Source organism: Macrobrachium rosenbergii, chromosome 53 (assembly GCF_040412425.1).
Source record: "Macrobrachium rosenbergii isolate ZJJX-2024 chromosome 53, ASM4041242v1, whole genome shotgun sequence".
In the NCBI taxonomy this organism is placed as follows: domain Eukaryota; kingdom Metazoa; phylum Arthropoda; class Malacostraca; order Decapoda; family Palaemonidae; genus Macrobrachium; species Macrobrachium rosenbergii.
The window spans coordinates 7,465,257-7,492,823 of record NC_089793.1 but is presented as its reverse complement, the minus strand read 5'-3'; the positions used below and the strand labels follow the sequence as shown (position 1 = coordinate 7,492,823).

At 37.4% G+C, this 27,567-nt stretch overlaps 1 protein-coding gene across 1 annotated transcript; it reads right to left on the bottom strand.

The window, feature by feature from the left end:
- Positions 1-10,351: 10,351 nt before the first annotated feature.
- LOC136834252 (superoxide dismutase [Cu-Zn]-like) lies at positions 10,352-26,680 on the bottom strand. The gene is made up of 4 exons (XM_067096597.1): positions 26,523-26,680; positions 12,720-12,951; positions 11,500-11,712; positions 10,352-10,871 (listed from the first exon to the last, which is right to left on the bottom strand). Exons 2-4 carry the CDS (start codon positions 12,948-12,950, stop codon positions 10,617-10,619), a joined length of 699 nt encoding a protein of 232 aa, XP_066952698.1. The 5' UTR covers position 12,951; positions 26,523-26,680; the 3' UTR covers positions 10,352-10,616.
- Between the last annotated feature and the right edge of the window lie 887 nt (positions 26,681-27,567).

The window sequence follows — 27,567 nt, the reverse complement described above, 5'->3', positions numbered from 1 at the left end:
TGCTTAAAATGCCTCTCTTTTAAATATTGACTGCGTGATACGCTATACTTTCCATTTGCAGTGAAGTGAAGTTATATATAAAAACACAGTAATCTAAGTTAGCAGCTTTGAATATAAGAAAATTAATGTACTTAATATTTTTGCAGAATAATGAGTAATGACGGCTGTTTGCTAACGTACAAAAGCGTTTGTATAGCGTTCATACATACGTATACGCACACATAATGTATGTATTTTGTCAACAAATATATATATATACATATATATATGTATATATATTTATTATGTTATATACATATATGTGTATATATATGTATATAGTTATATATATATATTATTATATATATATATATATATATATATATATATATATATATATATATATATATATATATATATATATTATGAGAGAGAGAGAGAGAGAGAGAGAGAGAGAGAGAGAGAGAGAGAGAGAGAGAGAGAGAGAGAGAGATAAATGCCCCTTGTCACGATTTTCTTATTGCAGTTCCCCTTCTTTATATTTCCTCTTATTTCTGCAGGGAAAAATGTGGTTGTTCTTTCTCTACTCATATGTTATATTCCAGCATCGTGTTTTGTATATTAGGATAATAGAATACTTACAGTGTTAAGTAACGTCTCCTAAGGAATCTGTAGGTTGCTTGGCCCCCCGTATATTTTTCATCACCAACTTTAGTAGCGCAAACTGTTTATTTTAGTAAGCCAATTAGGTCTGGTTTACTCGGTAACCTCTACTGTCAACGAAATAGAGAGAGAGAGAGAGAGAGAGAGAGAGAGAGAGAGAGAGAGAGAGAGAGAGAGAGAGAGAGAGAGAGAGAGAGGGGTTAGGAAAAATTTTCATACTAAAAATAAATTTTATTTTGTGTCGGCAGAGAGAGAGAGAGAGAGAGAGAGAGAGAGAGAGAGAGAGAGAGAGAGAGAGAGAGGGTGGGTGGAGAAATGGAGAGAGGAAAATGGTAATTACTGAAGAAACTAATGAAATTAATTAAAATGGAATGGAGCGCTAAGTTTTCTTCCTTTTTCTCAGAATAGTTCTAGTCTTATACGATATTTCGAAGTTAGCTCGCAGTACTGTTTTCCTATCAGGCCTGGGCAAGCTACGGACATTAATCTGTTTCCCCTCTAACATGCACGCCCCCCTTTTTTTAAAGGACATTAGGCTGTCTCCCGCCCTCAGCTAATATACTTTCTCTTACAAAAATAAAAAGGATCGTCTACCTTAATCACGCTCTTACTATGCAGCCGAATGCACCATGTGACGTCACGCAGCATACCATGGGACTGAGCGATTGACTGATTGCTCTAGAGTCGTGTAGCAACAACTGTGGCCGTCATAGCAGTATGATTTATGGCATGAAGTACCCTAACCACAGTCCACTGTATCTGAGGCATCCTTACAGTGCCAACCTCTGAGATATTCCTACGGTGCCAGCCTCTGAGATATTCCTACGGTGCCAACCACATTCCAGTTTTACTCTTGTTTTAGTTTGCGTTTTTCGGCGATGCGTGAAAATTCCTGGCTTCCAGTAAAGTAATTGGGCTTAGGATTAAAGTGAAACTGATTAACTGTTGTCGTTCATTCTGTTCAGATAAAAGTATTTACACGTTCTCCATAAAAGGCCGGGTGTGGGTTATGTTGCCATGCAGCCGCTTAATTTCGGTTTGGTTCCTAAGGTCATCTTTTTCTATTTTGTTAATTCTCGAGATTTTATAATTTTCTTTGTTTACATTTGCCTCCAGTGGCAAAGTTAAATAAAGAAGAGGAGGCAAAAATATTCTCTAATTTTTTTCTGGTCCCAACAAAAACCAGAGAGTAGAAGAATAAAAGAAATTGTACTTTTAAGTAATTTTTCCGAGTTGATGTAAAAAAAAACCATGACTGACTTCTAAAATCTATAAACAAAACGCACAGAAATAGCATGGCTCTGACAGCGAGTCATAAGAAGAGGAAATACCCCATGACGAAAAGATGAATAGAGAAACCCATTTTTAAACTCCGGATGGCTTACATAAACCATGAGGAATTCATCCATCAGTCGATATGTTTGGAAGCGAGCGCTAATGCCGGTTCCTGAAATTTGACGACCTGGTGGTCCATTTTTGGAGGCTTTCTGGGAGAAAATGGATGAGAGCGGTGGAGAGGTTACAGATGGAACGGAAATATCTTTTCGACAGGAACCGCTGAGGGTGTTGAGCAATTGGAACCTCAAAAGTTCAAGCGAAGATGCAATGCATTATTACCCTAAAGCAGTTCTCCTTGTATTTTAAAATTTACAGAAATTATTATTTATTTACTTATTTATTTGTTAATATATTTTTTCTTTTCTAATAATTGATCTCTCTTTTTTTTATTCCCTATAACCTTGTGATACTTCTTTGAAATGAACACCAAATTCTTTGGAAGCTTGAATACAGAGAGAGAGAGAGAGAGAGAGAGAGAGAGAGAGAGAGAGAGAGAGAGAGAGAGAGAGAGAGGGAGTTTCTCCTCACTAAATTCATCGTCTCTTAGCCAAAATTTAAGTGATTCTTAATATGCTGAAAGGCTCGAGAGAAGACGAGTGATCACTTACGTATAAAACAAGTTACTTTGAGAGAGAGAGAGAGAGAGAGAGAGAGAGAGAGAGAGAGAGAGAGAGAGAGAGAGAGAGCGAGCGTGTTTCTCCTCACTAAAATCGTCCTCTCTCAAGCAAAATTTAAGTGACACTTGTATGCTGAAAGACTCAAGAGACGACGAGTGATCACTTATACATATAAAATAAGTTACCGAGAATATAGACCGGACGGAGTCATCGCCGCTTATGCTTTGATATAAGAGCGAAAGGAGATTTCGCCCGACAACGTTTGTAAACTGAGAAGACACTGTTTTGACTTCGCTGAAGCGGAAGACAGAAGTGATGACGTCACGCGCCTTGCGTCGTTTGATGGATGGTTGTGATTCGATGGTTTGTTATCGGTTTTGTTTGAATTGTTCGCTGTGTGTGTTGTTATAATTTCATTTTAAAGTCGCCTCCTGTATAGGGTTATGATTTTATTTTTAAGTCGCTTCCTGTATGGGTTATGATTTTTTTTAAAGTCTCCTCCTGTATGGGGTTATGATTTTATTTTAAGGTTGCCTCCTGTATAGGGTTATGATTTTATTTTAAGGTTGCCTCCTGTATAGGGTTATGATTTTATTTTAAGGTTACCTCCTGTATAGGGTTATGATTTTATTTTAAGGTTGCCTCCTGTATAGGGTTATGGTTTTATTTTAAAGTCAACTCCTGTATAGGGTTATGATTTTTTTAGTCTCCTCGTATAGGGTTATGATTTTATTTTAAGGTTACCTCCTGTATAGGGCTATGATTTTATTTTAAAGTCACCTCCTGTATGGGGTTATGATTTTATTTTAAACACCTGTGTTGGGTTAGCTTATTGTAAACTCGCCCCTGTGTGGGCTCATAATTTTGATTTAAACTTATCACTGTGGAGTTAGAATTTTATTTAAAAAAGAACCCCCTGCATGGGGTCATAATATTATTTAAAACTCCTGCCCCCCTGTGAGGTTACAATATTATTTTCAACTCGCCCCGTGTGTGGGGTTATAATCTTGTAATTTTTTACTCAGCACTGTGCTGTTATGATTTTCATTTTTAACTTTATTATATGTTTTTAGTTTCAGCTACGCTGTGCAGTTGTAATTTAATTTTTAGAACTCCACATTATTCGACTTTTAACTCTACAATGCCTATGACTTTATAGCTCCTCGCTGTATATAGGATTATAATTCTACTCATATATTATTTTTCATCTTATTCTCCATGTAATGGGGGTGCTCTGGGGTGGGGATGTCAATAGTTGGGGTAGGGGATTGCTGTTGATGCTAGAGAAATCTTGCATTGTACCTGTGTGGCGCACTGTAGACGATATTTAAGCATCTTTGTAACATCCCATTTGTCTTACAGCTGCATGGATTTTCGCCTTTAACCTTTGATCTGTTCCATTTTGTCTCCTCCCACCTAGCTGTCCAACTTCTTTAACTTTATTCTACGGTCCAATTTTTACCGCTGTTTTAGGAGCAAATCTTTCGGATGTACCTTAGTAGAATCTGAAACGGGAATAATAATAATAATAATAATATTAATAATAATAATAATAATTGAATGACTGACGGCAGCTTCGAAGACAGAACTTCTGTACTGTATTAGAAGGACAGAAGGACGATAAAAATTTGAAATTCTTCAATGGTTAAAATTCTAAAACAGTGTGAATCGAGTCGGATGAAATTAGGATATTAAGACCCACGTAAATTTATGTTACTTCAGTAAATCTCTTTGTAATTTGATCATGTGAGATATCCTTCTACTATTCTGGACCATTTTCGTAATATTTGAAAGACTTGGTTTGCAGTGAGGAATGCACTCTCGCTAGTTAAATTCAGTATTTCAAGACCCACATAAGATTCATGTGTCACTACAATAAATTTTTTTCTAGTTTGCTCATGTAAAATAATTTTTACACTGAGTCGTTGTTTGTGATTTTAGTTTGCAATGTGTAAGGCGTTTCTGCGTTTTGATTTAATTCCATATTTATTTAAGGAAAAATCGTCATACTTTCTTTATATTCAGGTCTAAAATGATAATTGTATCTTGCAGGAGTCGAAACGCGTTGAAAAATCTACTGTATGTTTTGTTCTGTTTCGTGTAAAAATGATAATTTCAAAGTTAACTCTCCCGTGTGGCGTTTCTCTTTATTACTGTGATTGTCGTTAACAGTTTCATTATTAGGGTAAGCAGCAGCAGGAGTGTTCGGGGGATGGCAGCAGCAGCAGCAGCAGTAGTAGTAGTAGTAGTAGCAGCAGTAGTAGTAGCATTATTATTATTAGTAGTAGCAGGAGTAGGAGGAGGAGGAGTGTTCGGGGGATGGGGGTGGGGTAGGCGGAGGGAGGTGTCTTGGTGCCACGGGAATCTTTCACAACCGAAATATTCAGACGGCCTCAAGACTTCAGTCTCCCGTCGAGGGGAAAACCTAATAAGGAACAAGAACAAACATTCCGAAGAACGAGAGGAGAACTAAACACTGCGGAGAGTTAGAACAATAAATATAAGGAGAATACCGACGACAACCCACTCAATCGACGGGAGAGAAATCTGTCCTTTAATGGAGAGAGGACTTCTTAACTTGGCACTGGTCTTTTTCCCAGAGGCTTCTGAGACTCGGTTCGCCGCGAGTTGGCTCAGAGGATCCTCAGTAAATATTAGAGAAGAGGAGGCGTTCCGCGATAAGCTCGCTGTGTGTGTGTGTGTGTGTGTGTGTGTGTGTGTGTGTGTGTGTGTGTGTTTGAGGTAAGATGCTGGGAAAAAATAATTTTCGACAATGGTTTTATTTCTTCCCCGGTTGTTCGGTAAAGGGTTGTTTGTTGCACAATATTGTTAGGTTTTTGTTATTGTTATCATTATGATTTTCCCCCAGATTTCAGTGACAAGTGATGGTATGTTTAAACATTTATAAAATTATTTAATTTTTCCTAGGATTTCAGATATTTGTCGATTTTGGGATTTGCAAATGGAACATTTACGAACTCAAGCTCAAGTTAGCTACCAAATTGAGCACTTCTGAATAGTATAAACATCGGTCATAAACAGAATATCTAACAAAATCAACCCACGAATCTTTAAACAATAATCACCTCAAGGAACGATATACAGTTTACTGTTAAGCGTGTAACGGCGTATCAGGTTTTGTGGGTGATTTACGAAATTACGGCTGTCAGCGCCCAGCATTATGGCACATTAGACCATTCAGCGCTTAAGACAGAGAAAGAGGGGAGTTGGAGTGGTTTGACAGCAAGAAAATAAAGAGATTCAGAAATTAATAGAATTGAATTACAAGGATCTACAGTAAAGTAGAACTGGGGTAAAACCCCACAGTTGCACTAAGAAGAAATAGAGAGTTTGGACAGCAGGATAAAAAAACCCCACTATATTTCAGGACTCCTTTGTGGGGTAGTGCCATCAGAGCTCACGTGGTGTTCTGTAGGAATCCCTAAAGTGTGTTTGCAATGTCCCATCGGCCCCGAGCTGCACCAACACTTTAGCCTTTTATTTCATATCCACTTCAATATCCTTCTTCAATCTTGCTGTCCAACCCCTCTAGCAATTACTTCTTAGTGCAAGTTGGGTTTTTTCCCAGTTCCACTTTTAGAGCCTTGAACGTCATCACATATTTTCTGGATCTCAGTCCTTGTAATTCAATTCCATTAATTTCTGAATCTCTTTATTTTCTTGCTGCTCTAAATCACCCCCAACTCCTTTTCAGTCTTAAGCGGTGAATGGCCGGAAGTACCTCAGTGCTTGGCTTGGCGCCTAAGTTTCATAATTCATACATTCATTAACTTTATGGGTAAGAATGATAAGACGGTCTGAAACCTGCCATATCAACCAGACCTTTCCAGGCGACGTTAATCCGATATCCTTTCATTTGTTCAGCTAATCATAGTTGGCAGCAGTCAGAGCAATTTATCAGTCATTGTTTGGAGAGAGAGAGAGAGAGAGAGAGAGAGAGAGAGAGAGAGAGAGAGAGAGAGAGAGAGAGAGAGAGAGAGAGATGGAGGAGAGAGAGAGAGAGAGAGAGAGAGAGAGAGAGAGAGAGAGAGAGAGAGAGTTCAAAAAACATTGGAGGAATGAGTGGCACCTGTGAAATTTTTATGAATTAATTCTGGAGATTTTTTATAGAGAGAGAGAGAGAGAGAGAGAGAGAGAGGAGAGAGAGAGAGAGAGAGAGAGAGAGAGAGAGAGTCAAAACATCATGGAGGAATTGGTGATCTGGCATATACGCTTTTTCCAGTGTGAAATTTTTATGAATTAATTTGGAAGTTTTTGAGAGAGAGAGAGAGAGAGAGAGAGATTCCAACATGTCATATATATATATATATATATATATATATATATATATATAGAAGAGAGAGAGATGGGGAGAAGACTCTCAGAGAAACGAGAGAGAGAGAGAGAGAGAGGAGATGAAATTTCAGCATTATGTGAGTGGCTTAACTATAAGAACATGTTTGCAGGCATATACGTTTTTCCTGTGTGACCCATTATTTTCATTAGAGAAGAAGAGAAAAAATGTCGAAAACATCGGTTCTATAAGAACATGAACGAAAACCGTGAAAAATATGTCTGGGAATCCTGACGATGTATATTTGCTTTTAAGCTACTGACGCCTCATAGATCTTCTTTTGTTTACCTTTGAGTATGAAATTGAGCTGGTAGTGGTATTCTGCCATATTTCTTGGTTATTCATTGAGTGCTGTAAATAAACTCTTCTATGGAGTTCAGTAAGAGCAAGGACTCTGGCAAAAACGGTTCATATATTCTGCGAAATTTTGTTTGAAAATTTTGCATTTGGCAAGAAATAATGTTGGGGGCAATATTATGAAAGAAGGGACAGCAGAAAAATCATTTTTCAGCGATTATTCTGTTCTGTTGATTAATGTTTTGTAATATTTAGCACTACAGAATTCCCTTTTCTTTCTCTTTTTCACTGAGATGTCTATTTTCCATCAGTGGAACGGCGAAAAGAATTTTGACGTCGTGCAATGGTTGCTGAAGAAAAACACATGAAAATGAAATAATAAATAAATAGAGCTGATCACGTAATCATCCTTTAATAAACTTTTGTATAAGAATTATTTTCACATTACTGAAGTTTTGATAGTTTCAAGCAAAGCTTCTGACGTAAGTTCGAAACCAAAAGACAGATCTACTCTTATGTGCCAATCTGAAATACACCATTTTTCTCTCTTACCTCCAAAATTGAAGTTCAGTATATTTTTCTCCCTTTTCTCTCATTTTTGCCCACCAGTACCCGTACAATATTGTTAATGTGTTTTCACTCGAGCAGTTGACAATATTGACCTAAGTTCAACCACGGCCTCAACGACCCAATATCACACCGTGTGAACGTTAATCCTACCAATTCACACCTTGCCTGAGGCGATGTATAATGAAACGGTAACGGTTATGGCAACCGTAGACCCCCACAGATTTGTCTCTTGCATTGAGTGTTTTCTTTTGGACACAGTCGTGAAATACACACACACACAAACACACGAATAAATAAATAAGTAAAAATAAATAAAGAATCCTCTGGAAGAACTGTTCATTTCATTTGTAGTAATTCTATGCTTAGTAGCTCACATTTTTTGAAACCTAAGGGTACGTCCACACTGCAGTAAAACGTGTCAAAAACACACGTCGGCAACTAGTTGCTTCTATATCATCACAAACATGTTGAAAACAAGTCAGCGACCGAAAGTGGAAAACGAAGCATTGGAAAATGCTGGATAACTCTGTGAAGAACTGGTTAAGACTACCCAAAAAGTCGTTGACTTGTTTGCAACCTGTTTGAGATGTGTGCGCTGTAAGTTAGCGACCTGTGTTGATGACATGTCCGTAGATAACATGTTTTACTGCAGCGCGGACGCTTCCTAAGAAAAAACACACCCAAGTAAATCCAAAGGAGGAATAGAAGATAGATAATTCCCGAAGATTCCTGAATCACGACTTTGCTGGCGTGTGTAAACAGTTCTTCGAGGAATGAAATAGTTTATGTAAATGTTGTCAAGATTCCTTTCCGGTGACTCTTGTGAATTTGTTTACACTCTTCTCCAAGAAACACGAAATAGTTTCCGTAAATAATTTTCAGATATTAGCAACAATCTGGGTAAATTTAGTCATGGGAACACGTAAGAAACTACCAAACTAATTAACTGTTATGGAGATTTCGGTGTTGATAATCAGTGATTAACAGACTTCACTTCAGTAGACGAATATTCAACTGAAAGGTGCCATTTCGGCTAAAGCCCCTTTGCTCCGTTCACAACAGACAGCAGAACTGGCCAGTGTCAGGAAAGTTGGCCCCTAAACACATGCTTTCCTCTCTCTCTCTCTCTCTCTCTCTCTCACTTCCCCCTCCTCTCTCTCCTCTCTCTCTCTCTCTCTCTTCATGTATGTTTGTGTTTGGTGAACATGAGAATGAGTGAGTGCTTTGGTCGCCTGAAACTTTTTTAATATTTAGTCAGGCATTACTTTATTCTCTGGTAAATTGTAGCGCCAGTTGAATGATCAGTTAACTACGCGATTCCTGTATTATTATACATTCTGCTAAGATTGCACCTTCGTTTAGTTTAAAAAAAATCTACATAACCACGAAAAAATATCGAAGCTACTAAAAGAAAAGTTTATTAATTTTTTCGTGTTTTGTTCTTCAAAGCTTCAGAAAAATGATCGTCGTATGATAGTTATTAGGCAAGAAAATGTTTGGGATTTTTTTAAAAGTTCTTTGAGCAAACACGGCTTTTTTCAACGCCATTAAGTGTTTTTACAACTTCATTGACCACAATAGTTGTATCTCCAGTTTTTAATCAATAAATCAAACGACCAAAGCGCCCATAATCAGCTTATTTCTTTCTTGTGCTCTAAATGAGAGAAACCTCCATGTTGATATCTGCGCAGATCGTGGTGCGCATAAATATTTACTGCATATATAAACATCGCCTGCCTTCCCAACACGTTATTTCCGCTGCGGAAAACAGACAAACTCGAGTTACACCATTAACGAATCAGGGAAGATAAACCGTTGTTTTTCCGTTACAGAGTTCCTTTCCTAGGTGTGGTGTGACCTCAGGCATTGGACTGTCGGCATTTCTTCTCAGCAGTCCATTCGGCCCCTAGCTGCAACCCCTTTCGTTCCCTTTACTGTACCTCCTTTCGTATTATCTTTCTTCCATCTTACTTTCATACCTCTCCTAACAATTGATTCATAGTGCAACTGCGAGGTTTTCCTCCTGTTACACCTTTCAAACCAGTCTACTATCAATTTCCTTTTAGCGCTGAGTCACCCCATAGACCCCAGTGCTTGGCCTTGGGCCAAAATTCTATATTCCATTCCATTCCTATATTCAGCAAGATGAGACTGAGGTCACACGAAGAGGAAAGTGAGTGGTATGTGTATTGAAAATGTGTAGCTACAGTTTTTCTATATCCCATAACTATATTCTATATGAATATTGGTTTCCTTCCCTGGCGTTTATTTAGTTTGGAAAAACGGATTCCTTAGTGACAGCCCATGAATATGATTCGTATGAATGAGATATATATTCAAAATAAATGTACAATATATATTCTATCTTCATTAGCCATGCTTCTGGTAGGTTCATGGAGAAGTGGCACACATAATGAGTATGAACATGATTCGTATGAATGAATGAGTTGTATATTCAGAATTAATGTACAATATATTTTCTTTGTACAATAGCCATGCTTTTGGTAGGTTTATGGAAAAGTGATACACGTAATGAGTATACAGTGTGGTTTATTTGTTTACTAACAGCGGGTGCACTATACTCATGTGTAGGTGGTATACTCATAATGAATACACAGATTAGCTTCTAAATTACATGAACATAATTCACGTAGTAGCGACATATTAAAAATGCACATGGAATGTTCTTCGGAGCGAATTAACTACGAAAATACTGATTAATATATATAATAATAATAATACGCAGGTACATTCCATCAGGAAGCTTATGCAACGCCAATTAACTCCCAACCAATCAATCACGCGTGGCCAATGACTCCGCAGGCGACGCGCCCTCCGGCGTTCCCCGTCTTGAGACTTTCCTCGTGTCCTCCCAAACCGAGGTCGTCCTCGCCGGCGTGCACGACGATGGCGCGCCCTATGACGGACCGAGGCCCTACGAGGCTCACGAGGGGATCGGTGATGTTGACGTAAGCTCGGCCTTGGCTGTCCGCCTGGATGTTGCCCAGGTCACCGACGTGGCGTTCGCGATGTGCGGGGGCGCCGTGGTTTTTCTGTAGGGGGAGGGAATGGAAGGGGAAGGGAGGAGGAGGGAGATAAGAAATTGATAATTGGTTGCTATTTCTGAGCCATATTTTAAATTTCCGAAGAAACGTAAGCTTTTTCAACCGAATGAATAATGTTGTTCATAATGTTACAACGGCTACAAGCATACATAGCATGTATTCTTGTAGCCGTTGTGTTTATATGTCACGTGTGCTTGTGGCCATTGTTTGTATATGTCAGTATGCTTGTAGCCACTGGACGTATGTCTTATGTCACGTATGCTTGTAGCCATTGTATTTATATGTCACATATGCTTGTAGCCATTGTATGTATATGTCACGTATGCTTGTAGCCATTGTATGTATATGTCACGTGTGCTTGTAGCCATTAGACGTATGTCTATGTCACGTATGCTTGCAGCCACTGTATTTATATATCACGTTTGCTTTTAGCCATTGTATTTATATGCACGTATGATTGTAGCTATTGTTCGTATGTATATATCACATATGCTTGTAGCCTCAGAGTCTACATTCTGTTTATGTTGTGCCCACTATATTTATATGCCATATGCTTGTGGCTGATGCGTTTACATACATATACTATTAAATGAACATTGGCGAACACAGCAATTACCTTATAAGGATTGTAATGACCCCCAGCAGTAACACAGCCCCCGGAGAGGTCACCAAGGTCATGAACGTGGAAACCGTGTAGGCCTGGGGTCAGGTTAAGGATCTCCCCTTCAATGTGGGTAGGTCCTACAGGAGGCTCCTTCTGGGTCAGGTTTAGCGTGCCCTTGGCGTCTCCTTGAAGGACGACCGTCGCCTTTCTGGTCTTCTTTGCGTCCTGGAAAACAGGAGAGTTAAAATGCAATAACAATGACATGTCAAGTAAAAGTAAAAAGTTTTAAAAAGTTATCAGGAGAGTTAAAATGCAATAATAATGACATGTCAAGTAAAAGTAAAAAGTTTTAAAAAGTTATGAGAGTCTGGAAAAGGAATGTTGAAAGTTAGGGAATTTTTTTTTTATTTTGCATTTTAAGGAAAAAAATATAATTAAAAGCTAAAAAAAAGTTTCCTATGTAATTGTGGGATTCTGGAAAAGGAATCTTGAAAGATAGGGAATTTTTTTGGGGGTGGTGCATTTTAAGGAAAAAAAATATATAATTAAAAGGCTCAAAAAAAGCTTCTTGTGTAGTTACGAGAGTCTGGAAAAGGAATCTTGAAAGCTATGGAATTTTTTGGGGGGAGCATTTTAAGAAAAATATAATTAAAAAGTTAAAAAAAAGCTTCTTGTGTAGTTATGAGAGTCTGGAAATGGAATCTTGAAGGCTAGGAATTTTTTTTTTTTTTTTTGCATTTTAAGAAAAAAAAATGTTTTCTCATTTGCTTCCCTTGCCAAATCTGATTGCTCCTGGGCTGACATTTGTTCATACCTATATGTCCATTCATTCATTCATCTCCATATGAAAACATGAATACATATAACGGGTATATATTATATATATATTTATATTATATATATATATATATATATATATATATATATATATATATATATATATATATATATATACTTTTTCTGACTCATCAGATCGAACCCAGGTCTTTCAAATGGAAGACTAGACCGCTGACAACCAGGCCACACAAGTCAGCGGTCTGGTCTTTCATTTGAAAACCTGGGTTCGATCCTGATGTGAGTCAGAAATTTATTTCTGTTCCACACGTGATTGTGTGGTGATTATTTCTATATATATATACACACACATTATATATATATATATGTGTATATATATATGTAATTGAAGCAATTGTTTTAACACATCAATCAAAAAAGGTTACTCATCCGCTCACTTCATCCGCAGGATAGAGGATGAGCTGGATGATATCGGAAGCGTCATCCCTCGTGTCCATGGCTGTTCTCCCGCCGTTGGCGTTGTTGATGTACAGCAGGGACGGGTAATTGTTGTTGTTGATGTACACGATGTGCCGCCCACCTTCTGCAGGCAAAGCCGTGGCTGCGCCGAGTGTCAGCGCCGCCCATAGCGTGTATCTGATTGCTGACATTCTGATTGCTGATATCATCCTGGAAGGGAGGTAGGTTCAGTTTTCTTTACAGGTATTATTTTTGTTAGTAGTGATTTAAAAGGGCTGAAACATATCGTGTTTGTTTGTTTGTATTGCATAGAAATATGACTTGTTTTTGATGTTGTACCAACAATTTGAAGCAACAGTAACATTATGTATATATATAATATATAATTGCAAATATATATATATATATATATATATATATATATATATATATATATATATATATATATATATATATATATATATATATATATATTGCAGGAATAATTTTATGATTGTCTGTTGTAATATAATTTGTCAATGACTATATCTATATATATATATATATATATATATATATATATATATATATATATATATATATATATATATATATATATATATATATATAAGATACAGTCATTGACAAATTTTTCCCCTGCAATTATCTTGGCCTAGGCTCCAATGGTCAAATTATTATCCAGAATCATGAGCATAATAGCGTTTTAGAATCTTCCATCACGAATAACTATCATTGGGTGTTTTTTTTTTTCCATTGAATGGCTCTGAATGAGAAATGTCCTCTTCCGTACTGCAGGAAGAAACCTCCAATTACGAAGGATTAGAGACGATGAACCTTAGTACCAAGGTGAATAAATAGATAAATATGAAACGAAAGAAGAAAATGTAAAATCTTATGTATATTTTTTAGACATTATGTTTATTTGTTGGCAGAAGTTTTAGTAGATGTTTTTGTTGCTACATAAAAGCTTAAATTATTATCTGACCGATACACAGAACCTTATTTACTTAATTTGCGCCAGTATGTATGTGTTCTGTATAAATAAGTAATTATTGTTTTTTCATGTATATGGAGTGTATAGATAAGCAGTTATCATTTTTTCATGTTTTTGAGTATATATATATATATATATATATATATATATATATATATATATATATATATATATATATATATATATATATATATATATATATATATATATATATATATATATAAGCATTATCTTTTCATGCATGTGTCTATATAAGCAATTATTATTTTTCATGTATGTATACATATATACATATATATATATATATATATATATATATATATATATATATATATATATATATATATATATATATATATATATATATATATGCAAGTATTGTTTTTGCATGATGCCAAACGACTGAAAAAGCTTTGACCTTGGTACCTCTTGCAAATCACAATTTTCCTTTGTAGTCCTTCCCGGGTCTCGTTGCCTCCCACCCCCACTCCCCGAACCCAGTACCCCACTAATGACACGTGGTGACTGCCTCAAGAACATTTCAATTAGACGAAGAAATCAAGGTCAGAATAATTTGCAGTAGAAAAAACCTAATAGTAGCGGCCTTGGAAAGGGATAAGTCGTAGGTAAAAACTATTCATCTATAATTAACGTTAAATGTAACTTAATGACGCGACAAAATGCAATCCGGATATAATATTTTTTAGCGACAATCATTGCATCGTCAAGTGAATGTTGACGGGCCTTAGAAGTTATTATGAAATTCCCCTTCTGCAACTTGTGTCCTATTTCCTTATTAAATACAAGATATTTTTCACCTTAGGGATAATTTCTTGATTGTCTGCTCGATGAACTTTGCCTGTGCAAATCACTAAGATGATAACCGTCATTTCAGAATTACCCAAAATAAAGAGTATTCGTAAGAAACAGATTGTCGATGTAGCGTTAAATTTCCGTCTTAAAATGATGTGATAAGAAACTCGTTGTAGTTTATTTACAATAATCATTTAAAAAACAAAATGTCCTTCATGCGTATCTCTACCATCGCAAACTCAGCGTTTCTTATTTTACACGGTGGTTTTCGAAGATTAGCGGGGAAAATTTTCAAAATGTTGAAAAGTTCGTTTTGTTTTCCTTTGATTTTATTAGGGGTTAAGACAAGAAAGGTGGCAACAACGGCGGAAAGTTGCCGGTTACCATTTTTACCACTTGTTTATGATGTAACGCGTGGATGACGTACCTCTGGGTAATCCAGCCTGTTGACCTTGGCAGTGACCTCGAGTGCTCCGCCTATGTAAATAACGTTCAAATAAAAAAGAATTTCTCTCTCTCTCTCTCTCTCTCTCTCTCTCTCTCTCTCAGTGTTTGCAGATTCGTTATATGCTTCAACTTGTACCCATTTATTTAAGAGATTTCTGGAATTTAGAAGTTTATTTGTTTACAGTAAAATTACAAATGCAAGGACATACATACATACATACATACATACATACATACATACATACATACATACATACATACATACACCCAGAGGTTTGAATAACTTATTTTTTAATTCAATCAAGGCTGAATTAAAATTTTGATCCGTGTTTGAATCAAGAAAGTATAGAGTACGATGAAAGGAACCAACTGTAGAAAAAAAAAATCTCTTGGAAAACAAAGTGAATGTAAAATCTCTCTCTCTCTCTCTCTCTCTCTCTCAGTAAAAGACATTAGAGTAAACGGATTGTGAAAAAGTCACTTTCAGTGTCGACCAGTTTCTCGTAATTGGAGTAATGATTAAAACTTCTCCCAGTTTCTCGTAATTGAGTAATGATTAAAAACTTCTCCCAGTTTCTCGTAATTGGAGTAATGATTAAAACTTCTCCAAATGAAGAGCCTCCCTGTTTACCCAGAGGTTGAGTGATTGACACCATTGTGTTCAAGCATACAGAACCCGTTTAAAAATAACCGTTTGTTTTAATGATTGGTTAAACATTGCACCAAAAGGCTCTTTTGTACGCCCAGTGGGCTATTGCAAGACGACATTCTTTATTGGGATGAATCAATATCTACCGCCCGCGAGAATTGCGATGTTAAGACATGACTGATTTTTTAAGTTATCTGGCATCGTAACTATCATTTCAGTTGATATTCGGTCGTATGGGTAATCTGCTTTTAGAAATTTACTTTTTAGTAGCTCATATTTCTTATGATGTGGTAATTACAAACGAAATATGAGAGGGAGTTCAGTATTCCGGTGGAAAGAGTAGTAAAGGGTTTCAATGAGGACCGAAAACCGTTGGAATAAAATTAACTGAGAGTAAATGGAAATATAGCTAAGGGAAGAAGAGTTACTTAGGTATCTCACTATTTAGTTGATTGTTTCAGTATTGTGAACTGGCGTTACTAAAACAGTGGTCACTGATAACCCAAGTTCTCAGCGTAGAATTATATTAAGAGTACATAGAAGAAAACATCATAAAGGTCATCGTATTATAAAGGCGAAAGGAATTAATACTAGTCTTTTGCGAATATTCACAAATTGCTAACAGAAGATTTTGACCAGAAGCTCAAAAATATGACAAATTTATCCAAATAATTTTACCTGAAGCAAACGTCTAAAAATCATTTACATATTATACAATAAAATGGGGAGTAATAATCCAAAAATTTAACATGAAGCGAACGTCTAAAAATCATTTACAGACTACCTAAACAAATAATGAGTTTCATACGCCTCCGTGTGTCCTTCTCAGCAAAGTAACAGAAAGACATGCGACTGGCGCGCTTGCGCACGAGCATGGTCATCCGTGCGCATGACATGGCAAAGATTTTAGCATCCCGGAAGTCGAATGCTAAATCAAGAGAGATGCATTTTATCAGGAAGACAATTGGTGGCCTAACGAAAATATGATTTGGCAAACAAAGGATGTTTTGTAATTCACGGGTATCGCTGAAGGAGAGAGAGAGAGAGAGAGAGAGAGAGAGAGAGAGAGAGAGAGAGAGAGAGAGAGAGAGAGAGAGAGAGAGAGAATATCTGATGAATGGTGTTTTCCCCATTATCTTGTTGAGACCCTCCCGTTTTTATATGTGTGTGTTTGTGTGTGTGAGAGAGAGAGAGAGAGAGAGAGAGAGAGAGAGAGAGAGAGAGAGAGAGAGAGAGAATATCTGATGAATGGTGTCTTCCCCATTATCTCGCTGAGGTCCTCCCATGTTTATGGGTGTGTATGAGGAGAGAGAGAGAGAGAGAGAGAGAAAGAGAGAGAGAGAGAAAAACGTTTTATATTTTCCAAGCTATCACTCAAAATAAAACGCCTTCCTTTCTTCCCCCTTATTAACGCTCCCCTTGACACACACACACATACACACACAAACACACACACACACGCATCTCTACATGTCCCCCGGAAAAAGAATAAAAAAAACAAAGCCTCGTTCTCTCCTTTGCAAACACCCGAGGGAAGAATTCAAGGTTGCCCATAATTCTTCCAGCAACAGGCCGTACCTTCGTTGTGTATAGTACAAAATAGGAGAACGCGTCCCATTTTAATTCGCATGGGTGAGAGTCACAATGCAAGTTTTATTCATTAGAGAGAGAGAGAGAGAGAGAGAGAGAGAGAGAGAGAGAGAGAGAGAGAGAGAGAGAGAGAGAGAGAGGGAATAGATGGCAATGATTCACAATATGCAAAACATTCAAACCAAATTTCTCTGCCACCTCCCTCCTCCCCTTCCCCTTCCCCTCCCCTCCCCTCCTCCTCCTCCTCCTCCTCCTCCTCCTCCTCCTCTCCTCCTCCTCCTCCCCTCCTCCTCCTCCTCCTCCTCCTCCACGCAATCATCATCCTCATCAACATTGTTAGCAATGATACATTATGACAGAGGTAACATGAAAAAAAGCCATTAAACTAAGTATGTGAGAGAGAGAGAGAGAGAGTAGATGGTAATGATTCACAATATGCAAAACATTCAAATGAAATTCCTCTACCGCTTCCAGCCCATCCCTCCTCCTCCTCCCTCCCCCCTCCTCCTCCTCCCCTCCTCCTCCTCCCCTCTCCTCCTCCCTCCTCCTCCTCCTCCTCCTCCTCCCTCCTCCTCCTCCTCCTCCTCCTCCTCCTCCTCCTCCTCCTCCTCCTCCTGCTCATCAAACATTATTAGCAATGATACATTATGACAGCAGTAACATGAAAAAAACCCATTAAATTACCTGAAACCTGCAATTTGGCACAAAGATTTTCTTTTATTTTGGAATGTCTTGTCTAAAGACTCGTGACGCAGCTTTGCAATTAAAATGTCGCTTATGACGGCCATCCGTAACCTTGGCCCTCAGGTCTAAAATTAGGGGAAGAGCGATTGGGAAGACACTCCCAAAATAACTTATGAAGAAGTGTAGGATCGTGAGGAATGAGTATATTCGTCATTGAGTTTTTTCGATATCTGGCTGAGGAATCGTGCAAAATAAACTAATTTTTTTGTTTTTCATTGATATTTTAATAATATACTTTGCGAAATTCGCATATTTCATTTTGTCATTGTTAGTCTTTGGTTTTAACTTTAAGATCTTGATTTATGTTTAGTATTTGTGATTATGGGAGCAAAGATAATCTTCAGAAAGTTTTTTGTAAAACATGCGCACTGTAGTTATCTTAACCGAAGAGAAATATTCTTCCGGAAGAGCGTTTTATTATTATTATTATTATTATTATTATTATTATTATTATTATTATAGTAGTAGTAGTAGTAGTAGTAGTAGTAGTAGTAGTAGTAGTAGTATTTATTACAATCGTCTTGAACAGACAAGTAAATTATCAGACATGCCCGATGCCAAGGAACTCTTACCCTTCCTTGTTCAAACACCCGTGCCCACGTCATCTGTTACCCACCGGTCAGAGTTCAACAGCTTGCATAGACCCCTTACGAAAACTGGGCAGTAATTTTGTATATATGGCGAAGGTCCTTATGTTTGCAATTGCAACAAATATTTCCGTGGCTGGATGAAACTGACTTTAAATGTTTTTAAAGTCACGAATAAATCATTCTTTAATGGATTTCATGTGTTCGGTACGGCCGAAGATCTTGTTCCCCAAAGTCGCAAAAACTCTGAAATGAGCGATTCAGATTTGTGGCGTCGCAGCATAGTTTCTAAATGGTTATGGGCTTCGAGAGTGGACCATCCATTCCGAAATGAAATTACCTGGGAATGCGGACCTTGTCTTGAGAAGATGAATGGCAATATCAGGCTGAAGAAAGAAAGGATTATTTCTCTTCTGCGGTGAGAGAATAAGTGGTAAATTTCGTCCAAATCCGAATGGGCTCTGTAAGAGACCAACCATTACAAAAACTAGTAGAAGATGGTATCATTGCTGATGGTGAACGCATTTTCCGAGAAGTGGAATAAGTCTGAACACAAGATGATAAAACTTCCAAAGTCTGCAAGTGGAGTTAACGTTGGACTACCCAAAACGATCGTTGATTTTCTATTAGTAGTGAAATCATAATCAACAAACCGGTCACTTTAGGTCAGTTAAGAAAAGTTTTGCTTCTGCACATAACCAAACAAACATTGTCAGCATGTGTCCCAAAACAGCTTTTTTTTTTTTTGCATAATAATCAGTAATCAAAGTTGCCGATATACCACTTTATAATATTTTAAAAATGTACAGATAATGTTCTGAAATGAACACAAAATGAACAGCTGAATTTATCATCATATTCGCAAAACTATTTGGCAAATAACAAAAGCAAAAAACAGAACTTTTAAGCTAACAACCCCTCCTGAAGGTCACCTTTTGCCTGCACGCCCCGTGGGATGATCTCACAGGCTTCCAAGACCTGTTCGGTGAGTATGTTGTTATTTTGGCGCAAAATCACGGAGTTTTGCGATGAGGAGAATGACTTGCCAGTCGCTGAAGATGATCCAGTGTTGCTCCGAAAACATCAGTCAGACGAACCAATAAGACGAGTGATTGCAGAGTAAATATGAAGGAGAACATCATTTGAATTATCTGGAAGGCTTTTGGTGCGTTGAACTTGACCAAGAGCTTTTTTTTTTCATGGGTGCTTTTCCTCACCGCTGAGGAAGTTCCTGGGTTCAAGTTTCCTCGCTGGGTTCATTCGGGGACTGACCACATTCCTGAAGGCGTTTACTTTCGCTTAAGGACTTTCTTTGACTTACACGTAGATCTTGGCAGTAAGAGGCCGTGAAGGACTTTCGACTTTCCATGATTTTCTGGTAGCTTATGGAGTTAAAGGTCATGTAGGACTTTCTTTGATTTACCGGCAGCTCTTGGCAGTAACAGGCCATGCAGGAGTTTGATTTTCTGGCATATCTTAGTAGTAATAGCCTGGGCAGCATTTTCCTTGACTGACTGGGAGCTCTTGGCAGCAAGGGCCCGTGCAACAACTCCTTAATTGACTGGGAGCTCTGAGCAGCAAGAGCCCGTGCATCATTTTCCTTGATTTACTGTGAGCTCTTGTCAGCAAGCGGTCATGCAGGACTTTCTTTGATTTACTAGCAGCTCTTGGAAGCAACAGGCGGTGCAAGACTTTGATTTTCTTGCAGTGCAAGGAAGCAAGAGGCCGCGCAGGATTTTCTTTGATTTACTAGGAGGTCTTGGCAGTAAGAACTCGTGTAGTTTTTCCTTTGATCTTCTGGCAGCTCTTGTCAGCAAGAGTCCGTGCTGTTATACCACCAGCTGAATTTAATAGCTACGATAATTAACTTTCTTTTTATCTTGTGTGGTATCACAAGTCTTTGAACATCACCGCACTGAGTGAATTTTTTTAAGCATGAGTTCGCAAAGTTTATTTTGGCGGAAATCATTTCTGTAAGTTCTCAAGAAAATGTAGTCACAGCTATTCAGTTAATCAATGCCCAAGCTTTCTTCAGATCACCTGGGTAGAAGCTGAAAGTTATGTGTGAAGGGAATTTGTGTGACGTCACGTCATACAAATTGATTTTCCTAGTATTAAATAAGTGCTATCTGAATGTTTGTTCCGAATAAGAGGTACACACCCGCAATGCATATGCAACATTTTCCCCTTTCTCTGTGTCTTTCAGTGAAGACTAAGAATTAATTCAAGGACAATCGTTAATGAAGTAATTCCTTTTATGCGCCATGACCATCTTGATTTGGAAAGATGCCTTTGGCATTTAAAATCTTTTTTCTCATTGGTTAGTGGTGGGTTCTCGCCAAACTTACTAATGGCATTTCCTTTGAAAACTGATTGAAAATCACCTCACGTCTATCCAAACCCAGCAACCCTCGCCCATAATTTTTCATATTTGTCACCTGATTTGAATGCTAGTCACATCCCAGCATTGTGTTTTTATAAGTTGCGTTGGGTGGAGCGTATTAGAACAAAGACATATAGATTCATTATGAGGATACTTGTCCACAGACATTATAACACCAAAATATATAAAGTAGTAAACATGAAAATATTTACAAAAGAAGGCATTGTGCAGTAGAAATATCACTAATATTATGCACAACACCATATAATGTTGTGCATAATGCTTTTTACATAATATTGTGCATATACGCTTATTCATAAATCACATGACTGAAAATTAATTTTGACAGACTAAATGGAAATAGTGCTTATACATAATATTGTGCATATATACTTATTCATAAATCACATGACTGAAAAGTAGCTTAGATAAACTGAAGAGAAATAGACAAACCGAATGGAAATGCCCATTCCAGAGACGAAGCTCGGTCATTCCCCAAGGTTATCGCTACATGGGTAGCAAGCAGATGGGGGTGAACTGAAAGGGAGGCAGGGTACGAGACGGGAACTGGCATAGGGTACTGCAAGGGACCCTTTGGACCTTGGGGTACTGGGCGTGTGGAGAAGGGCGCGATGGTTGGATGGTTTTGGCAGTAGATACCTGAAGGCCACCTGACCTATTCTGGGAAATCCCCTGCTAATGCCTTCCCGGGCCCTTGGGGCAGTGTCATACCCTTTTGTCCTTTCTATCGTAGTAAGGGATGAGTCTCGTAGGCATGTCTGCAGAATGCGGACCTCGATATGCAGCTACTTCCAGAATGCAGTTGTTTGAAGAGCATCTGCCCAGACCACAACTTCTTCAAATGCAACCCTTTAAAATGCAGTTTTGTAAAATACAGCCTTAAATCCTGTGAAATACAACCCTTCAAAATACAGTTCTGTAAAATATAGCCTTCAGTCCCAAGAAGTACAACCCTTCAACAATAGAAACTTTTAAGATACAGTCATTCAATAAAGGATACAATCCTTCAGTAGCGGAAACGTTTAAGATACAAACCTTGAACAATGGAAACTTTCAAGATACAACCCTTCAACAGTGGAGACTTTTAAGATACAACCCTTTCAACAAAGGAAACTTTCAAGATACGACCCTTCAACAATAGAAACGTTTAAGATACAACCCTTCAACAGTGGAAACTTTCAAGATACAACCTTTAAACAGTGGAAACTTTCAAGACACAACCCTTCAACAATGGAAACTTTCAAGATACAACTCTTCAACAGTGGAAACTTTCAAGACACAACCCTTCAGCAGTGGAAACTTTTAAGATAAAACCCTTCAACAATGGAAACTTTCAAGATACAACCCTTCAACAATGGAAACTTTCAAGATACAACCCTTCAACAGTGGAAACTCTAATGATACAACCCTTCAACAATGCAAACTCTAACAATGCAACCCTTCAGCAATGGAAACCAACGATACCCCTTCAACAATCGAAACTAACTATACAACCATTCAACAATGAAAACTAACGATGCAACCCTTCAACAGTGGAGACCTTTGAAATTCCATCCCTCAAACTGCAGAACTCTAGAATACAACATCAAAATGAAAAAAGTTCAGGCTAATACGCTTTGCATTCTGCACCTTACGAATGCAACCCTTTAACATGCAACCTTACAAAATGCAGTAATGAATAAAACCTTTTAAAACGTAGCTATTTATACTGCAACCCTTCCAAGTGTCGTCCAGCACAGTACAGTCAGTTCTGACCTTTTCACTTCCCTTTCAATTTCTAGCAAAATTTGAAATGGAAAAGTCACTCTATTGTTTCTTTTATTATGTGTTACTTATGCATATATTTACATCCTTAAATGTTAATACAGTTATCTGGGTCATATGCGCGTACTTATAAAAAAATAACTATACCTGTTCCGTCATATGACCTTTATTCGTCAAAATACGCAGTCATTTCTCTAGAAATATAAACAGTTCAGTTAATTGGGAAGAGAAAGTCCAGCTCTTACTTTCTACCTGGTTACTTTCATTGCTTGCTTATTTGTTTGTATGTTTATGCTTTGTTTATTATTATTATTATTATTATTATTATTATTAATTATTATAGAAAACCCGTCTTTATTTGATATAAATGAAAGTTTATGTACTGCAAAAATGTCAAGTCCTCTTGTAAATTTGAAAATAACTAATCCTTGATGGAATATAACAAAACACTAATACCATAAATAAAACTGAATTCGCTCAAACATCTTCCTAATCGATAAATCCTTAAATTATAATTTATTAATCAGTCTAACGCCGCCAGTCCCATGGTTAATCTGATATCAGTGATTAAATAACAGATCCTATAGCCGTTGTTCTTTCAAGAGGCGTGTCAGTAATTTCGCTATGGATCAAACGACATCGCTCCACTGGGTTATATACTTGTGTTGCATATCTCCGATTATAAAATAAATAAGATATTGTCCTAAAAAAAAAAAAAGTGAAAGCACTTTCACAAGCCGGTCTCTCTCCTCTCTCTCTCTCTCTCTCTCTCTCTCTCTCTCTCTCTCTTTAATTTATTGCTGCATGTTAATTTATTGCATATGTATATTTCATGTCCATTTCATTATCTCCAGCAATTCGACAAAGATAAATTTAATAAAAAAAACTTCCAACTAATAAAAGATAATTTGATTTGATTTTATTACCAGAACATCACAAGCGCGATGTAAATTTCCACATAAATTGTACGTGGAAATGCTAAAAATTTCGCGAATGAACGTCAGTTTCTCTCTCTCTCTCTCTCTCTCTCTCTCTCTCTCTCTCTGTCCAGGGAACAACAAACCGGATTTTCCAGGTATATAAATAGGTCGAGTCTTGTTGAATAGTCAGTCCTGCAAAATTATATGCAACATCGACCTGTCCCCGTTTGGGACACACGTTCACTTTTGAAAGCATTCACTTCGGCTACCTGACACTCTTACATATGTGCTTAGTGAGTTAGCCTCCCTAGAGGCATTACTTAAGGTTCTTTGCAACGTTCCTTCGGCCCGTTTCATTCCTTTTACCGTAACTCCGTTCATATTCGCTTTCTTCCAGCTTACTTTCCACCCTCTCTTAACAATTTTTTCATGGAACTGCTTTGATGTTTTCCTCCTGTTGCACCTTTCAGACCTTTTTTACAGTACCGTCAATTTCCTTTTCACCGCTGAATGACGTCATAGGTCCCAGCGCTTGGCATTTGTCCTAAATACTGTATTCTGTTCTATTCTGTAATTAGAGTGTAAGACTATCATTTGTACCTGTCCTTTGACTAGGATTTTATTTTCTCTATTTAATAGATTTTGTGTTTTCTCTCTGTATCAGTGGTTTTCATCTCAAACACTCGTACAGTCTTTTACTGGTTGTTGGAAGATAATTGGAATATAAAATTTAGGGCAAAGGCCAAGCGCTGGGACTGTTGAAGTCATTCAGCCCTCAAAGAAAGATTGAGAGTAAAGGGAGCGGGTGGAAAGTAGGATGGAAGAAAGAGAATATGAACGGAGGTACAGTAAAATGAATGAAAGGGGTGCTTACTGTTTTTTTTTTTAGTATTTGTCTGTTAAATAATTGAGTTTTTATTTCTCAAAAAAGATGTGTAAAGCTCAAGATATCCTCTTTGCAAAGGAGGATTTACCAACAAAACGTTGATGAGAGTAGCACTACATCGGTTTAAACGAGTGCTTTAGTTTATTCATATTTATAAATTTGGCCAAAATAAATATGGATAATGAGCTTAAGGACTCGATTAAGTGAATATGGTGTTACTCTGACAAATATGAACGCTTTGTTGGTGAGTGGAACGGGTTTGGGAAGCTTCGATAAGATATTCATAAAAACGAATCACAACAAACTACTCTTTTGCAAGAAGGATATTTTGAGATTGACAAATCTATTTGATAAGTAAAAAAGCGAAAATTAAATCCCGAAAGATTTAGAAAATTCCCTGACAAAAATGTATTCAGGAATAATGAAGAAAGACTCAGAAAGCCCCCTCCAAAAAAAAGGGTATTTAGGAAAAATCATGAATGTCTGATACCGGAAAATTGGTCCACCTCAAAGGTTGGGAAATACGAGTTGAGGAAAAAAGAAGTAGGAAGCGTTCCGTAGCCTAGTAAGAAATAAAGTCATTATATATCTGCAGAAAGCATAAATGAGCTATTTTGATTCGAAGAACAGCATTTGACGACCAGAAGGTGAAGCTATAAATATTTTTTAGTTTGTATGATACATGTGTGTATCTGATACATGTTTGTATGTTTGTGTGTTTACTAGGTATGGAAAGTCTTTGTGACCGATTTACTTAAGGTGTGTCCGCATTGCAGGAAGAACATGTCATTACCACATGTCGGTAATTTGTCGCGCACAAATCTCAAACAGGTTAAATACAAGTCATCGACTCATTGGTAGTATCAGGCAGCGTTTCATACGATTATTCGGCATTGGCGAAAGATTCGCTCTCTAAGATCGTTGACATGTTTTCAACATGTTTGTAACATGTAAGCGATAAGTTTCTGACGTGCGTTTATAACATTTTTTACCTTGGTGTTTTGTATGTACATAAACCACGTAATGCCAGAGAAGAAGAAGAGTTAATACAATACGCATCCCGTCTTTCTAGAGACTAGACAACCCGGTACATCAGACAACCTGAATTTCAAGGTCAGTAGGTCTCACATTCGTGGTAATTACGGAAAGAAGAAGAAGAAGAAGAAGAAAAAGGAATGAATAAGTCCCTTTTGACCTTCTTCTGTCGTCAGACAGGTGAGAATTGAACAGGTTTAGGATGTGAAAGGATTTCGGTCTTAAAAACCGGTCGGTTTAGTCATCACTGAAACTGAGAATGCTGCTTGGATTAAAGGGTTTCACATCTATTAGTATGGCGAATCTTTTGAAAGCAGTTGAAAGGTAACTGTCTGGTTTTCATGTAATGTCGGTGGTGCTGTAAAAACTTGAGAGAGAGAGAGAGAGAGAGAGAGAGAGAGAGAGAGAGAGAGAGAGAGAGAGGGCGTTTCGTAATACCTTAAGGATATTAAACAATTATCGATGGTTTCCGAAAATTAACTGAATCTCGTTATCGTGAATGAATTAGCAAGAAACACTCGGGCTACTCTATAAAAACGAATATCAAAGAAAAATTTCCCAGTCATTGTACAGTGACTCACTATTTTTCTTTTATTTCTTATTTTCATAACTTTTGTGACGTCGCACACTTTCTAGCAGTATTAAGCAAAACATAAAAAGAATATAAATTTTACGGAGCAAAAGTCAAATCAAAGTTGAAAACAAAAGTATGTTTCCCTATACATATATATATATATATATATATATATATATATATATATATATATATATATATATATATATATAATATATATATATACATATAATGATATATATATATATATATATATATATATATATATATATATATATATATATATATATATATATAAAATACATACATACACACATGTATTGATATCAGTGTGCAATAGAATAACGTAAAATATCCTAGAGTAAGCCACTTACCTGTCGGCTCTCCCAGCCACTCGTAAGGACGGTACTGGCTGCTCAAGGTCCTTTTCCCCTGTTCTTATAAGTTCCCTTTTGGGGGGGGGAGTAGGCTCCTGGGAAAGGGCAGCAGGATCCTTGGTAGGATGCAGGACAGGGGAGACTTGACGATGGGCATGACCACTGCGCCACGGCCCTACAGGACTGCGTGATTACCGAGGTGAGGTTGGGGAGGGGACTGAATCACCTTTGTTTATTTTACGAGTCAGTGAAAATCCTCAGAGGAGCAGTCTTCATCATAGATGCTTTGTTTGTCAGAATTCGGTAATTGTCTGATCATCCTCTGATTAGCCTTTTGTCTTCTCTCCTTATTCATGTGTCCCGTCTTTCATCAGCGGGTTTTCAAACATGACAGAGGAAGCGTGTAAATCATTTTCGTGGCCGTGACAAACTTTTTGTCAAGGATAAGTTGACTGTCTCCTTTTAGCGTATTGTGAAACTCGGGGGACGGGACAGGGGTGGTTTTGGGGCGTTGTTGGGAGGTGTTCCTGGGAAAGGGGGTGTTGAAAAGTGGGGGAGGGGTGGGAGGTATGAGAACAGGTTAGCTAAGTTTGTAAAAAGGCAGTGGAGAAGGTTTCTGGGAGGCATGACGTAAGCACAGGGATTAATCATAGGACTGATTACCTTTGACAGCAAAATGATTGTTAGTTTTATTCTTCTTTATTATTGAAATAAGACAGTGTTGTTAGCGTTGTTGTTATTCAGCGTTATCAAACTCACTCACTCTCTCTCTCTCTCTCACACATACACACACACACTCATTTGTATACATATATAGTTTATATATACGTTACATACATATGAATATATAACATATAATAATATATATATATATATATATATATATATATATATATATATATATATATATATATATATACATACATACAGTATATGAGAGACAGACAGACAGACGCCCTTTCACAGCAGAATGCCCATGCGTGAAAAAAAAGAAAAACATTGAAGAAAATAAAAGATTTCTAACAAACAGATAAAGACGAAG

What these genes read in the sequence shown, in the direction of transcription:
- LOC136834252 (XM_067096597.1), bottom strand. Translation starts at nt 12,950, where the DNA reads ATGATATCAGCAATCAGAATGTCAGCAATCAGATACACGCTATGGGCG. An exon ending in TCCTCTATCCTGCGGATGAA is followed by an intron (nt 11,713 to 12,719) that starts GTGAGCGGATGA and finishes CCTGTTTTCCAG; the next exon opens with GACGCAAAGAAGACCAGAAA. An exon ending in GTCATTACAATCCTTATAAG is followed by an intron (nt 10,872 to 11,499) that starts GTAATTGCTGTG and finishes CTCCCCCTACAG; the next exon opens with AAAAACCACGGCGCCCCCGC.